Genomic DNA, 16,506 nt, shown 5'->3' on the forward strand with positions numbered 1-16,506 from the left:
TTGATGGGGTTCCCAGGAGTGGGTTCTGACTTGATGGCACTCACATACATATAAAAAGAAATTGATGTTTTCTAGAATTACTTGGCATCCAATTCCTAATCCTGCTCAAAGCTGACAGGACTAGCCTTCTTCTATTGCACCGTCTGGACGGAGGATTCTAGGCTTTGATTTATGATGTCATTCATCCTCCATCAGTGCCTGGAGGCCTCTGGCCAGACCTAGACATGTGGCGGAAGCCTCCGAAAGTAGACAGGAGCTGTGGCATGTTATGTTCCATTCCCCGCAACAGGCACATGTAGAAGTTCAGTTCCTGCAGATCTCTGGACCCCATCTTAAATTCTCCTTATAACAGAACTCCTGAACAACCCTGCTTAGATAGAATCATGGAATCATAGGGTTGGAAGGTACCTCTAGGGTCATCTAGTCCAACCCCCTGCACAATGCAGGAAATTCACAAATACCCCCGACTGCCCCAGTGACCCCCCCACTCCATGCCCAGATGTTTGGGCAATGGCCAGCCTCTATAGCCAAGGCAGCCATAATTTGTGAGCCACTTATGATGAATGCTAGACCATAACTTCAAGATGAGGCTGTCAGTTGAGACTGAGGCACAGCAGAGGTGGCTTCTGAGATGGTTGGGGGTCCAAGGTGAACATTTTTTTGATTTTCTCTCCCCACGAAATCCCATCTTTGGACCTCTGAGCAAACAGGTATATGTCATTCTCATTGATCCTTTAATTCCTCACTAAAGGGGGTGGTTGTCATTAAATACGAGGCATTTAACTGAGCTGTCAAGTCATCGGTGGCAGATGGGGCAGCAGAGGTGTGCGCTTGCGGCAAAATGTATGCAGGGATGTGTGCGCGCGCGTGCGGTGATGAGTTGTTGTCAACTTCCCTTTGGCATGATTGATTAATGGCTCTCTCAGGTGAGGAGGAAAATAATAGAGGTGGAGAAGGGCAAGCAGGTCAAAGTTTTGCATTAAACATGGATGCCTTCCTTATGAAATGCTTGTAATTATGGCAGCCAACTAGCATCCCCGGCTGTGGGGCCAGGAGGAGGAGAGGAGAGGAGATGAGGTTGCGTCCTTCTTCTGCAGGATCAGGGCAGCCCAAGTTAGAGAGGAGAGGAAAGTTCCAACGGACTTGGAGGGAGCCCAGCAGGCGGAATGGACAGTGGGGACTTATTAGAGATTTGGAACACTATTACTAGAGACTTATTAGAGACGTATTAGAGACTTATTAGAGATTTGAAAGGGCAATGGGCCAGGCGCCGAAAGAAGATCCCTTTGTCAATTACAGATTTTATCTAGATTTAGGTACAGTAGCACATTAAATATCCACTAGATTTCCAGGATACGTGCTTTTGAAATCAGAGCTCCCTTCATCAGATGCAAGGAGTGGGGAAAGGAAGGAGTCCTTATAATCCAGGCAGAGGGTAGCAGGGTTATTGTAAATTAGTGTCAGGAAGCTAGCTATAATACAGGTTGTAGTTAGCTTGATAGAACCTGGATGTGAAGTGCAGAAAATTAACATCGTGATGCAAGAAAAATCTTATGTCCCGATTTAGCCCTGGAATCCATTGTTCCAAATTTGCAAATAAACTCAATTTCAGCAATCTCCCATTGTAATTTGCCTTTGAAGTTTCTCTCCTTGAGATCTGCTACTCTTTGGTCAGTGATGAAGTGTCTTGGCAAACTGAAATGTTCTCCCACTGGTTTCTGAATATTGTGATATTTTTATATCAGATTTTATCTAGTTTAGCCTCACTAGCGATTGGTCTCTGTGTTTTTCTTGATTAGATTTTAATTGCATGTGGGTGCATTTCAGTCTCTACTCCCTGCATATTACGGTTCCTTGACACTAAAGCTGGTGTTTTTCATACATCTTACAGAAAAAGATCCTATTGTTGGTCTACTCTTTCACCAACAGAAGTGGGCTCCCGTCTACAAAACCTTATCCCGAATAACGTTTTCTTAGTCTTTAAGGAGCCACAAGTATCCAGGGCCGTTTCCACACTACTCACCTTCATCGTGAAAAAACTGCGGAAGATAGTGGAAAACTTGCACGAGAAAATCCTATCTTCCATGTTTTTTTTTTGCAATGTTCTACAGCATTCTGGATTAAGGTGAATAGTGTAGACACTGCCCTGTTTAAATGTGGCCAGAAAGTCAAAATGTTCCTCCTCTCTCATAACACAAGAGAAAAAAAGTTTCTCTGTTAGAGAAGCCTGTTCGTCAGTTTTTGTTGGGTGATTCCCCAGTTTTATGGTTGCCCGATGGAATGGGCTAATTTTCTTTGTCGACCTTTCTGATGATAACTGGAATTATCTTGTTTCCTCTTCTTCCCAGGAGACCATCACACTGTCCAGCTGCAGCTCAAATCAAAGGAAACAGGCATGACTTTTGCCAGCACCAATTTCGTCTTCTACAACTGCAGTGTCCACAACTCGTAAGTTCGTGTTTCCCTAAGACGGATGGGCTGCGCTCTGCAGGAGCTTCATGTCTGTGTTGGAAACCCCATTAAGCATGTCCGTATTGATCCAGAGAAGAACATATAATACACTAGTCCCTTAAATGTAGTATTGTTGACCGTAATGGGCTGTGGCTTACTCAGGTCTCAAGCAGAAGTTCTTTCCCAGATCCCAATGCCCAAACTTCTTCAACTGGAGTTGTGAAGGATAGATGACAGAACACCAAATGTTATGAAAATCTGAGGATGATATCAATTGTGGAGATTATTTCGCAGCCTGGAGAATGTTCTCCAAGACCGTCTGTGCCTTCATATAGAGTTGTCAGATGTGCCCCGCTTATCTACCATGTATGCTTACATTCTCTGTATTATAGTCTGAGCCTCTGAGAATGTGTAAAAGCCTATCTGTTTAACTGTCTAACTGTGTAGCTGTGAGTTGCTTATCTCGCAGGTGGCTGCTTCCACTTTCTGGGCAGGCTTGAGATGCCGGCTTGAGCCATAACTCCCAGAGACAAGTAATGAGCTCATCCTTCCCTCTCCTATCCATCCCCCCCCCCATCTCCCTCCTAGGCCCTGCGCGCCTAAACTTCCAACGGTCCTTATCCCAGGGTGGGAACTTCGCCCTATAACTTACACTGCTTCCCTCCTCTCCCGTCACTTCTGCTAATGTTGCTGTTTGAGTGCACTAATACTGATGGATCTCCAGGGCTTTTTTTCTGGGAAAAGAGGTGGTGGAACTGAGTGGGTTGCCAGCACTGGGGGCAACTCCTGGTGGGAAGTGGTGCCCCGGTACCACATGTTCACACGCAAAGTGCACACATGCTTCTGGGACCGCGCAATGATGTCACTTTGGGTCAGCTGGAACAGGGGGGGGGGAGTTTTTAAAGTTTAAATTGCCCTCAGTGAAAATGGTCACATGGCCAGTGGCTCAACCCCCTGATTTCCAGACAGAGGGGAGTTTAGATCACCCTTCATGCCACAGCATGGAGGGCGATCTAAACTCCCCTCTGTCTGAAGATCAGGGGGCGGGGCCACCGGCCATGTGACCATTTTCAAGAAGTGCCAGAACTCTGTTCCACCGTGTTCCAGCTGAAAAAAAGCCCTGTTATAAAGAAACTTTAATTGGACTCTTGAAGTGTATGCAGTGAAGTAACTGGGGATCTAACTGGCAGAGCCTGACAAGCGTACTGAGAGGTTGTGACACCACTGCACCATACTTATTTTGAATATCAATAGATCAGCATATGCTGCTGTTGACTCTCATGAAGAAGAAGTTTATTTATGTACTTATTTACTTCATTTGTAGCCTGCCTTTTGCACTGGGACTCAAGGTGGATTACAAAATATGCAAACAGTTCACCAGCATCCCATCATGGGAACCTTGTACATAGCTTTAGAGGGATGAAACAATAATGTGCTAATGGATCCAACCAGCTTTTCCGTGGATGAAAAAGGGAGGAAGGGGCCCCTTTGATCGCCCAAAAAAGGTTATACTGCAGATCATGCGTATGGTTGCCAACTCTAGATTGAGAAAATCCTGGAGATTTGGGGGTGGAGCCTGAGGAAGATCGAGTTTGGGGAGGGGGTGGATCTCAGTTGGGTATCATGCCATAGAGTATATCCTCCAAAGAAGCCATTTTCTCAAGGGAAACATATCTCTGTCTGTTATTATCCTGCCTTTTCTTCTAAGAGCTAGTATGGTGTAGTGGATAAGTGTGCTGGGACTCTAATCTGGAGAACTGGGTTTGATTTCCCACTCCTCCACTTGAAGCCAGCTGGGTGACTTTGGGCTAGTCACAGCTTGTAGGAGCTCTCTCAGCTCCACCCACCTCGCAGGGTTATTATTGTTGTGAGGATAATAATAACATACTTTGTAAACCACTCTGACTGAGCGTTAAGTTGTCCTGAAAGGTGGTATATAAATCAAATGTTATCATTATTATTATGTTATCTAGAGATCAGTTATAATTCTGGGAGATCCCTAGGTCCTACCTGTATGGATAAAAATTATATGAGTAAGGCTGTAGTAAGGCTGTAGTAAGGTTGGGATTTGGGTGAGACTGCATGGGAAAGCTGGTTGGATCTACCCCAATATGTGGATATTCAATGTAACGCAACTGCACTGAAGCACATACTAAGAAAGTGCTTTTAAAGTGAATTTGACTAAAATGTTGGTCACTTAAATTTCATCCAAGTATAACTGTCTAATTTTAATAGACTAAAATTTTGGCCCCTTAAAATTCATCAAAGTACAACTATCTATTTTTTAATAGCAATGTTTGACTATACAAATTAAAGCTTGACTGTTGAAATCCAAGTCAGGTCAACTCATCCATAGTATCAAAAACCCCTTTCCTTCTTTGCTGTACGGGATTTGAGCAGCAAGCCCCATCAAATGTGAAGCAAAAATGCATGCATGGACTCTTCCAGCAGACAGGTGTTGGGGGAAGCGGGTGATTGTGGCACCTTTTTTGAGTGTCCATTGCGGGTTTCACACATTACTTTGTTTACCATCCCAAACATGGGTGTATCTGTTTATTTACTGAATGTATTATTATCCTGCCTTTTCTTCTAAGAGCTAAGATTTGAATCTGGTACTCTCCTGTTCGAGTCTGTCAATAACTGGGCAAAGAACCGTACTGCATTAAGTGTGCTCTGGACGAACCAAGTGGAGAAGAGATTTGCTTTCGCTTGGTAATTCTCATGCAATGGCAAATCCTATTTCGATATTTCCACTCTTTGACAAGCAGCGGTGCAGGAGGAAGAGAGGGGGGGAAAACCAGCTTCGGCAACCCAGAGAAGCTGGCGTTTAAATATTTATGGTGTGTTGTGCTTCTTGACTTGACAAACTATAATACGCTATCCATTTTTAATTTGATTTATCAGAGTATAAGCTTGTTATCAATTTGAAGAACAGCAGGGTTTAAGGTGGATGGAAGCTGAGAGCGAGTTAGAGCAAGATAAAAAGAGAGAACGCTTTTTCTCCAGGAGGTGAAGGTTTGCCTCAGAGATAAGCTGTGGTCTGGGAGATCGTCTCGCATTCAGGGTCATCTTCCAATAACCTATTTTGTTCGTTTTTGTTTAATGGCTGCACGTTTAGCCAGCTAATCTTTTTGGATCTTCTTCTCTGTTGCTCAGGTGCCTCTCCTGTGTCGAAAGCCCGTTTCGGTGTCACTGGTGTAAATACCGCCACGTCTGCACTCACGAACCCCAGACTTGCCACTTTGTGGAAGGACGAGTCAAACTTCCTGAGGTAGGAGGGCTTAAAAGGTGGGGAGATTCGGATGGGTGCTTGGCCAACGTACCCCTCTTAGGAGATCCCAAATCATGAAAGAGGTGGGGCAAAAGTTAGGGAGAGTTTTAAAAAAACAATTTGGAAGTTGATCGCCGGGCAACTTAGTCAAGATTGAGCTGTGACTGTATATGACTGTAACTGAATCTACACTTGAGGTTGGGGGAAATTGGGAGTTAATAGTTTGATGAGATGTGTGTGTAACCCACACACACACCCAATTTGGTGACTTGCCTAAGGTACTCAGTAAGCAAATGAGATAAATAATGGGAGAAATGATTAAAATACAGCAATCCATCCGGACAAATGCCAATGGCAGCACAAGATTGATGGATTTCCATTCTGTATGGCTAAATGTGGTGCCTTCCATGGAGATGGACCAAGATGGGTAGCTGTGCTAGTCTGTCCGTAGCAGCAGAAAAGAGCAAGTGTCTAGTAGCACCTATTTCAGCAATTCCTCAACCCCGTACTGGATCCTTGCTAATACTATGGCCGTTTCCACACTACTCACCTTCTTCCGGAACGGGGCAAAACATCATGAAAAAAACACGGAAGATAGCATCTTCGCACGAGTTTTGCTCAACGTTGTGCAAAACTAGCGCAAGAAGACGCTATCTTCTGTGGTTTTTTCATGATGTTGCACCCCGTTCCAGAAGAAGGTAAGTAGTGTGGAAACAGCCTATATCTTTTTAAACTTATATTCTTTTTCCCCATGACATTGTTTATGGAAATGTTCCTGACACTGTATGGAAACGCCTGCCCTTGTCCTTGCCACTAATTGTACTAATCTCACACTATATAATCCGCCTTGAGTCTCAGCGAGAAAGGTGGAAAATAAATAAATAAACAAATAAGACTAACAAAACTTGTGGTAGGGTATGAGTTTTTGTGAGTCACAGCTGTGGTATCTGAAGTAGTGAGCTGTGACTCACGAAAGCTTGCGGCTCAAGACAGCTTACAATTCCAAAAATCAAAACATACATAATATGGCAAAAAAAACCCATGACTCTCTTACTCAATACAGTAAAGCACCATTAATTCTCCCCAAATAAATGCTGGTAGCTTAAACCCTATTAAGAGCCCTTTGCGCATAAAATGACCTCATGGCACACCCTCACTACCACATCTACAAGTTGGAGAAGGAATGGGTTGTAGTAGATGTCAAGTGGGCCACCTTAAGTGGGGGAACAATGATAAGGTGACAACCAGAAGACCACCGTTTGGTGCATTAGGACATATGGAGCGAGATTTCTGTAGATAGTGGTTAAATGGTAGGGCTGCAAACCAGCACTCTGCTGGTTCAAACCCCACCACTGCCATGAGCTCAATAGGTGGCTGTGACAAGCCCCTCTTCTCAGCCTCAACTTCCCCCCTGTATTATGGGGATAATAATAACAGTGACTTCGATGGTTGTTGTGGGTTTTCTGGGCTGTATTGCCGTGGTCTTGGCATTGTAGTTCCTGACGTTTCGCCAGCAGCTGTGGCTGGCATCTTCAGAGGTGTAGCACCAAAAGACAGTGACTTCGTTCATCACTCTCAGTGGGCCACTAGTCTTTCTAGAAGAGTGGTATATAAGCACAGTTATTATTAATATTAGCTGCCCTGACCGGGTCTCTGGAGAGGCAGCTTACAGGTTCTCCTAATAAGATAAATAAATAGCAGCGTCAGAGTAGAGGGGAGGTTAAATCAGGACAGTGGCTTGGAGGGAAGGTTAATTATCCTCTGCCCCATGTTCCCAATCCATTGTGCCCCCCCCCCCGTGACTGCTGACAAAATAAATTTAAAGAGGGAAGAGATCAGATTGGGGAATCTCCAGCATCTCATCTCATTTGGCCCTCCAATGAGTCTGTTTTCACATTTAATTAAAATACAAATGGTTTGCGGCCGTTTCTAACCCAGACTTCAAAAAGTCATGTTGGTATCTGGCTAAAAACTTCAGCCCGGCCATAAAGCACGAATATTTATGCTTCTGGCATTGACTCAATCAAAAGAGGCTGAGAATACGGCGGGATGATTTGTGGCAGGAATATTTCACCTTGACGTATTATTTCCCTTTACCTCCTGCTTTTGAAAGGACAGCTGGCTAGTTTAAAGTACACTCTGCGACTTTTTGTTTCGTAAAAAGAACTGCCGCTATTAGGCTCCGCTATTAGAGTCTGAAAAAGGAAGCTGCTAGTCAGATGTGGAATATATTTTCAAAAGAAAAGAAGCAGAGAGGATATAGCCTGTTATTTTACATATACAAGTCCACCAAGATAATTTTTCTGTTCTTTTATACACATGTAAGAACTTCCACTGCTTGGCCTGGGGCCAGGGCTCATTTCGAGGGGGGATGCACAGGAACGCCATTCCGGCAGTTCCCCGAAGAGGTCACATGTCAGGTGGCCCCGCCCACCTGACTCTCGGCCATTTTGGGCCCATTTCAGCCTGGATTGGGGCCAAAACGACGCAGATCGGGCCTCTGACGGGTGGTGGATCACTCTGCCACTCAGCAGTGGCCCGATCCTGACCATTTTGGACCTCTTTTCGGCCATTTTCAGCCCCTTTCTGCCATTTTGGGCCCAATTTTGGCCCTGAATGGCCAGGATTGGGTCCAAAACAGCCAGGATAGGTGATGTCAGGGGGTGTGGCATATGCAAATCAGTTATGCTAATGACACACTTCCAGTGGTGACAAGGGGTGTGGCATATGCTAATGAGTTATGCTAATGAGTTATGCTTATGAGTTCCTCCAGCTCTTTTTCTACGAAATGACCCTGCCTGGGGCCTTTTCAGTGGTGTCCCCCTCACTGTGGCATGGACTTCCTGAACATGGGAAGGAGGCCATTTCCATGCATGTTATCTGCCCCAGGTTCCATGCAACTGGAAAGCAGATTTTTCCCCCCTGCTTTCTCACAACATTGCGGTCCATTTGGGCAACTTGCAATGTTTCCACTGCCTTATTCCAATCTTTCGCAAACCTGCTTTCCTGCAAACTGGGGAAAAGGTTGCAGTAAAAGTCTGCATGGCTGCTATGTGAGTGGGAAAATTTGGATTATCCTGCCCATATCACAGTCTTTTGCCCTAAAAAAAACTTGCTTCCCAACTGCATTGAACCCAAGGCAGACAACCTGTGTGGAAATGGCCAGAGATCCCCCATCTCATTCCTTAGTTGAGAAGCGCTGTGTGAGACTGAGGCTTTTGAAGCCGCTAATGTAATGTCCTTTTTACCAGTTTCTTTCTGCTTTATTTTATTAGACTCATACTTATTGAAACCTGAGCATTTTAACCTGCGATGTAAGCCCCTTTGGTTCCCAGTGGAATGGGGGGAATTGATTATACATTTTAAGTACACTCCTTGGCAGTGAAGAATCGCAGGTTCCCTTTGCACAAGGGAGAAGTGAAATCTAAATGGGGAGTTTCAGCCTGAAACTGTACAGAAGAGAAACTCGAAATGTTCCCCAGTCTTAGGGTCTCTCTAGATGTGCAGATTTTTAAAAAGCTGGGTCCAGGTTTCCCAGACCCAACTCGAATTCCCTGCAGCTACACAGCAGCTTTGGGGGACATTTTTAACAGCCATTTACTTTTTAACTGCGGTATGGCTGCAGAAATCCCGAGTTCTCCAGACCCAACTCTTTAAGAACCTGCATGTCTAAAGAGACCCTCAGCTGGATGCTCAAAACCACTGGATCACAATGGCCATTTCCACATGACTTACCAGCCTCCGGAACGTTGTGCAAAACATGCAGAAGATAGCGTCTTCTTGTGTGAAATCGCGCCAGGAAGATGCTATCATCTGGGAGTTTTGCACGACATCGCGTCTTCCTGGCGTGATTTTGCACAAGAAGACGCTATCTTCCGCATGTTTTGTGCAACGTTCCAAAGGCCGGCAAGTCATGTGGAAATGGCCATTTCCTCCCGAAAGAACCAGAACTTTTAAAACATATAGACTGCAATGTCTAATCAGTAGATTAATCATCTAAAGCTTCAGCTGATTAACCAGTGGAGGAGGGACCGGTAACTGAAGATCAAAGATGGGCATGCTGGTTCTAGAATTTAACAGGACAAGGGTATGAAAGGAAGGTGTCAGTTATTCTCCTTTCTTCTGATTTGAAGCTCTGTTGTCTACCGAGATGCTCCGAGTTCTTCTCCAGTCTTGATTTCCAATGCACAGACATTGTCGCTACTGCAGAAAAAAGTATCCTAGACTCTCCTTATGTCCAGTCCATTTCCCCTGTAATTTCTAAGAAACATTCTTAGGATTTTACGGGGGGGAAAGTCCTATCTTTAAAATCCTAATAGCTGCTGCATGGGGAGAATTGTTCCAATTAGTGAGAGCAAGGGTTAAATCCCCTCTCCTCTTCTTGGATGGTTCTGACCCAAACTGCAGTTCTGCTGCCTGCACACAAATGCAGTTACCTATATTACCTCTATTTTGTTCCAGAATCCCCCTCGCCTAAGCTGTTATTTTCATCCTTTCCGACTACAAAGCTAATACTATGTGAACATATATGAAGCTTCCTTATCCTGTGTCGGACCCTTGCCAGTGCACACCCTTTCATGTTAAAATAAGACTTCTTGTCCCTCAGCCCCATACTTTTCTCTGTAATGGTGCTTTCCACTGTCATAGATCCAGAGGAGTTAGCTGTGTTAACAAAATAGCAAAATAGTAGCAAAATAGAAGAGTCCAGTAGCACCTTTAAGACTAACCAACTTTATTGTAGCATAAGCTTTCGAGAACCACAGTTCACTTCGTCAGATGCATGGAGGGTATGAAGAAACTGGTCAGATATATATATAGGTGGTGAGAGGAGGGGGGAGTAGATGCACTCAGGCTTGGATTGAATAGGGACTATGAATGGTTATCTCATTATCAGAAGTAACTAATTTCATTATCAGAAGCAAACTCATCCCATTATCAGAAGCTACTGATCACATCTACTCCCCCCTCCCCTCCCCACCTTTATGTTTCTTCATACCAGTTTCTTCATACCCTCCATGCATCTGACGAAGAGAACTGTGATTCTTGAAAGCTTATGCTACAATAAAGTTGGTTATTCTTAAAGGTGCTACTGGACTCTTTTCTATTTCTCTGTAACGTGAATGAAGACCCTTTGCCGCCTCTACGATGTACGGTCCAGCCTTCAGTGGCACAAGAGACAAGAGATCTGCTAGTGATAAGCCTCAATAATTGCAGTAATAATACTGTCTGTAATCTGGGAGGCAGCATGGTATAGTGGTTACAACATCAGACTAGAATCTGGGAGATCCTGGCTTTAATCTCTAATCTGCCATGGAAGTTTGTTGGGTGACCACAGGCCACTCACACACTCTCAGCCTAACCTATCTCACAGGGTTGTAGTGAGGACAAAATAGCAAAGGGGAGAAAGTTGTAAGTCTCTTTGGGTCCCCACTGGAGAGGAAAATGGTATATAATTGAAGTTAATAAATGAAGAAGCAAAATACTGGACTTTGATATAACTCTTTCTGGGCATGAAGTGTTTTCATGTATATTACCGTGTTGTGATTCTTACAACCCTCTAAGGTAGGCCCACATTTATTCCCCCTGTATTGCAGATAGGGCACTATAGCTGAGAGACACTGGCTTCAGGCTCCTTAGTGAATTCAGGGCAGAAATGCAGTATTTGAGTCCAGTGGCACCTTAGAGACCAACAAGATTTTCAGAGCTTAAGCTGTCTATAAGGATCCCTTTTTTAATCTCACTTGGGCTGGGATATAAAGGCTCAGGGATATCCATTCCTACTCGTTTCTGAAGAACGGACCTCTGACTCTCAGAGGCTTACACCCTGAAAATCTTGTTGGTCTCTGAGAGTCTTTCTACATGAGACATCTGACATGTGAAGAACACGTGTTGGGATACGCAATATTAGCCGGGAAGAGTAGTTTAAAAAGTCAAGAGCCAGCGGCAGGGCAAAGGCTTTGCTATACACTGGAGCTGTGTGAAGGGGCTGTGAAATGCCAGAAAGGAAACTTCAGCCCATTTTAACCTATCCAGGTCTAAGCCAGGCCCTGGAAGGCAGCTCCAGCCCATTTGCGGTCCTCATTGCCCTCTGGTTGTTGTGATCCCACACAGTTTGAGACTGGAGAGGTGAAATTGATAGATCCTTTGGGAAGGCAAAGATGAAAATAACAACCCCTCTGAGGAGCGATCTCCTCCAGCTCTGTCTTTTAAAACTACTCTTCCCGGCTAACATTGTGTCTCCCTACACTTGACGAACATGCGCCAAGGTATCTCATGTAGAGAGACTCTAATCCTGTGGTTCTACTGCAGATCAACACGGCTATCCATCTAAACTGTCCTCATGGCAGAAATGATATTTAATGGGGCATCTTCCTGGATCACAGCTCATTGTCTTAACAGCTACACCACACCAGCCTCTTTTGAAAACCTCTTCCAGCTATATTGCTGGCTTCTATAGGATACTGAGGCTAGTCTGGCTCGAATCGATGGGATAAAGGGTGAGGCCGCTTTCTGTGTGTCCCTCTTTTCTGGGTGAAATGAACAGTCTCTCATTCAGGGCCTTGAAAGGGATTTTGGCTTTGTATAGGGAGGAGCGAGACGGGTGGTGCTATGGAGAGGGAGGGGGGAAAGAGGAAAGCGTGGAGAAGAGGATAAAAGATTGGAAAGGGAAAAGAGCAACTCCAGATAACAAATCTGTTAGTAGCTAGGTTTTAAAAGGGGTTTAATCATCTAATTACCTTGAAGGAGGTTTTCATCTTGCCACGCTTTGCTGTCTCAGGTGCGTGTGGGTTTTTCCCCAGTGAAAGAAGCCTGAAAAGGGGTTTCATTTGCCGCCAGAAAGGGAAGGAAGGGGGGGAGGGGGAAGCATAGGCGACAAGTATTCCATGCCAATTCATTCACGCTTCAGCCCACATAAAAGGATGACGGCTTCAAATATTAATTCGTCAAAAGGTTTGGCAGATCCCCCCCCCCCTCTTCACGCGCGCTGTATTTCCCGAGAACAGCTGTGGCACATTCGTAGGCCTTCGAGAGCCTCTTCAGGTTCAAATGCGCTGATTTTCTTTGTCCCTTTCACTCCCCAAAAGCTCCCGCTCAAGGAATGAGTGGCAAAGAAGCGTAGCCGTTGGCAGTTTTAAAAGGGAGGTTGGGAACAGGTGTAGGCAGAACGGACTAGGGAGGGGTCTTGGATGCTGGGCAGGCACAGCTCAGATGGGATGAATTTGTCCCAAAGCAGAAGCAGCTGCAGACAGGTCTGGGTTGGGAAACTGAATGCACAATCTCTTGGATGAACTATCAGAAGGCTTAAGAATGGTATTCCAACGTACATGCCATTTTATTTTATTTATATCATTTGTAGTCCGCCTTTCCCACTGAGACTCAAGGCGGACTACACAGTGTGAGATGAGCACAGTCAGTTTCAAGGACATTTCCATAAACCGTGCCATAGCGTAAATAAACACAGTTTTACAAATTGCATTCGTAAGAATCCAATACAGAGTTGAAGAAATGCTGAAGCAGAACATAAGCGACTCTAGGGCTGGCATTAGACCACATGATCTCCAGCGGGAGAGCGTTCCACCAGGCCGGGTCCAGGGCAGAAAAAGCCCTGGCCCTGGTTGAGGCCAGACGGATGTCCTTCAGGCCGGGGACCACCAGGAGTTGCTAAGGCCTTCCACTCTTGTTGCCTCCAACAGCTCTGGTATTCAGAGGGTTTCTGCCTCTGAATATGGAGGTTCTACTTAGTCATTGTGGCTAGTAGCCGTGGATTGGCCTCTCCTGTGTGAATTTGTCCAATTCCTTTCTGAAGCGGATCAAAAATGCTTGCTTGCTTGGCTGCTTGCTTGCTTGCTTGTAGTCTGCCTTTCTCACTGAGACTCAAGGCGGATTATACAGCGTGAGATTAGTACGGTCAACAGCAAGGACATGTCCATAAAGAATGCCATAGGGTGAATAAATGCAAGTTTACAAAGACACGGCATTAGCAAGAATCCAATACAGAGTGGAAGAAATGCTGAAACGGAGCATAAGCAATTCTAGGACTGAGATTAGACAACATGGAACTACCGAGTAGGATCCTACAAGAAGCACACAGGAGCACATACTTAAAGGAACAGTGTGTAAGGCAACATAGTGGCAAAGTTTATGGTCCCTAACTCATTAGCACCTTTAAGACTAACCAATTTTATTGTAGCATAAGCTTTCGAGAATCAAGTTCTCTTCGTCAGATGCATGATCCAAACTGGTCAAATACAGAAGAGGAGGGGAGATAGGGGAGAGAAGGAGACATATATCAGAAGGGGACAGGATGCAATTAGCGGGGAGGCAACCAAAACATTCCTTTGCTAGTAAACGTAAACATCTCCTTTTGGTGTGGAGAACTTGATTCTCGAAAGCTTATGCTACAATAAAATTGGTTAGTCTTAAAGGTGCTACTGGACTCTTTTTGATTTTGCTACTACAGACTAACACGGCTAACTCCTCGGGATCTATAACTAATTAGCGAGACCCTGTCCCTACAATACAGCCTTCCTATCTGAGTAAAAAAACCTTTTTTGAATAATTCAGTTTTGCATCATGTGCAGAAAGCCAGGAGAATGGGGGCTCTCCTGACCTCCTCAGGCAGGCCGTTCCCCAGGGCAGGGGCCACCAACTAAACACTGTCAGTGAATTCCACAAATCAATCGAACTTTGAGTGAAGGAACGCTAGGATCGCTTCTGCATATGCATCATCATCCGTCACCTCTGCCAATCCTTGGTGCTTCTTTGGCCACGCAGACCGGATCCTGGGGAGGAAGGCAGAAAGGACGGATTTCTAGGGCCTTTTGCCTTCAGAAAGAGATACTCTTCCCCAGCATTAAAAATAAACAAAGGATATAAAACTGGTTTTATGGAACAGAATCCTTGACAGCCCCCTTAACGAGAACGGAGCATCTTCAAGCCACCAGTAGGCCAATACCCAATTATTCTGTGGTTATCTCCGCAGACGTTTATGCTTTCCATAAATCCCCCGACAGCCTTCTCTTCCTCAGTTACCTTTTAAGGTTATGGGCATTTTCTTTCTGTATTATTACTTCTGCTGCGCCAGTAAATATGTACGTCATCCATCAAGCTAACGGCGCCATAAACTTTTAGGAAATGAAGATAAAATATATGGTGTGTTAAAAGATTCTTTCACTGGTTGGAGACTCTCCTCAACTGGTTTGATTACACATGGGAATGGTATAACTTTGGCGGGGTGGGTCGGGGTGGGGAAACAAACAAGGTGGATGGAAAGATACCAAGAATTTTACCAGCCTCAGAATCCTTATGGCATATTGTTGACCTGATTCCACTTTATGACCTACTAAGATCTCTTCAGTCTCTCTCCTCCCTCCTCACACGTTGGGTAAATGTAAATATAATTTTATGACCACGGGAATTAGTAGTGCAATAATGTAAGCACGGCACAAGCCATAAATCAGGTGCCTTGTGCTGTGACTGGCGGAATGACGACGCCTTCTCTTTTACTCAGGACAGTTGCTGGCTGTTTTTCATTAAAAAAAACAGCCTCTTTGAAGTTGCAAATATTGTTATTATTAATCACTACTGAGGTACCTTACAGCAGAATTGATAGATGATACAAAGTACACAGGTTGCAACTGTCTCCTCACCCTGTGTAGAACTTGGAAGAGATGCAAGATTTGCGTCCAGTAACACCTTAAAGAACTACCAGATTTCTAGGGTATGAGCTTTCGAGAGTCTAAGCTCCCTTCATCAGATACGAAGAGTGGAAAAAGGAAAAGGTCCTTATAAACCTTATGATCATAATCGAGAAACCTAGTTGGTTTTTAAGGTGCTACCGGACCTGACTTTTACTCCTCTAGTACAGACCAACATGGCTACCTACCTAAAGCTACCTAGTTGGAAGAGAGTTGTAGGTTTTCCTCAAGCTACCTTGTACCTTACTTGATTTGGATTGGAACTATGGAGCTTGGGGAAGAAAGGTTTTCAGCTTCCTTCCTGTGCCGTTATCCAACTCTGAAATATGAAGTGTATCCTGGGGGCAGTATTTGGCCTGTTGGGGAAACCCACATGTATCCCAGAGAAGATGCCAGCAGATACATTCTTGAGCAGCACGGTGGCAGCGAAAGGGGCATTTAACAGTTTAAAGGGCCCTTTCCTGCCCTGCAAGCGGCAAGTCCCTTTAAACGATCAGCTGGCAGGGGGGGATCCCCCCTCACTGCCTGCCAGCTGATAGTTTAAAGGGACCTGCCGGTTCGTGGGTTTTTGGGGGTCATATTTAGGTTCGTGCCCACCTGTAATCATTAACCCAGGTGTTCCACTTGAAGTGAGTGGTTGGGTCGCTGGTTTTGTTTCTCATTCCTCTTGGGCATGAAGGCAAAAGACAGTTTTCATCTTGGGGGGCCAAGTTGTATATTCCACATCCCAGGTCCCCCAGCATCTCGAACTCAAGGAGTGGATGAGGAGACCGTCCAGTTCAGTCACTCCATCTTGCTGAGAAATTGCCTTTTTAAATTTCAATTAGGAAGTACATTAGGCCAATCAGATAAAGTCACACAGAGTGAGGGCGATTTTGCCTTTTTATGGCCCTCGCCGCTTCAATTATCTATAATGAACTTCCTCGCTGAGCCTCAAGCCTTTTTATATGCTAACGAATCTTTTATTAGGGCCCCTGCAATTGGCTTTTTGTTAATGAACTTGAAACAAGTATTAGCGGAAAGGTGACGGCTTTGGTGCAGAGCATGGAGAGAATGCTGGGAACTCCGAATTCCAGCAGAGAAAGG

The 16,506-nt window shown here is 44.9% G+C and overlaps 1 protein-coding gene across 1 annotated transcript in view; it reads left to right on the top strand.

The window, feature by feature from the left end:
* PLXNA4 (plexin A4) overlaps positions 1–16,506 on the top strand; it is a 749,270-nt gene that overhangs the window by 528,413 nt on the left and 204,351 nt on the right. The window contains exons 8-9 of the mRNA XM_054988198.1: positions 2,349–2,448; positions 5,608–5,722. Of these exons, the coding sequence (XP_054844173.1) occupies positions 2,349–2,448; positions 5,608–5,722 (215 nt within the window). The remainder of the gene's footprint in view (positions 1–2,348; positions 2,449–5,607; positions 5,723–16,506) is intronic.

Source organism: Eublepharis macularius, chromosome 9 (assembly GCF_028583425.1).
Source record: "Eublepharis macularius isolate TG4126 chromosome 9, MPM_Emac_v1.0, whole genome shotgun sequence".
NCBI lineage: Eukaryota > Metazoa > Chordata > Lepidosauria > Squamata > Eublepharidae > Eublepharis > Eublepharis macularius.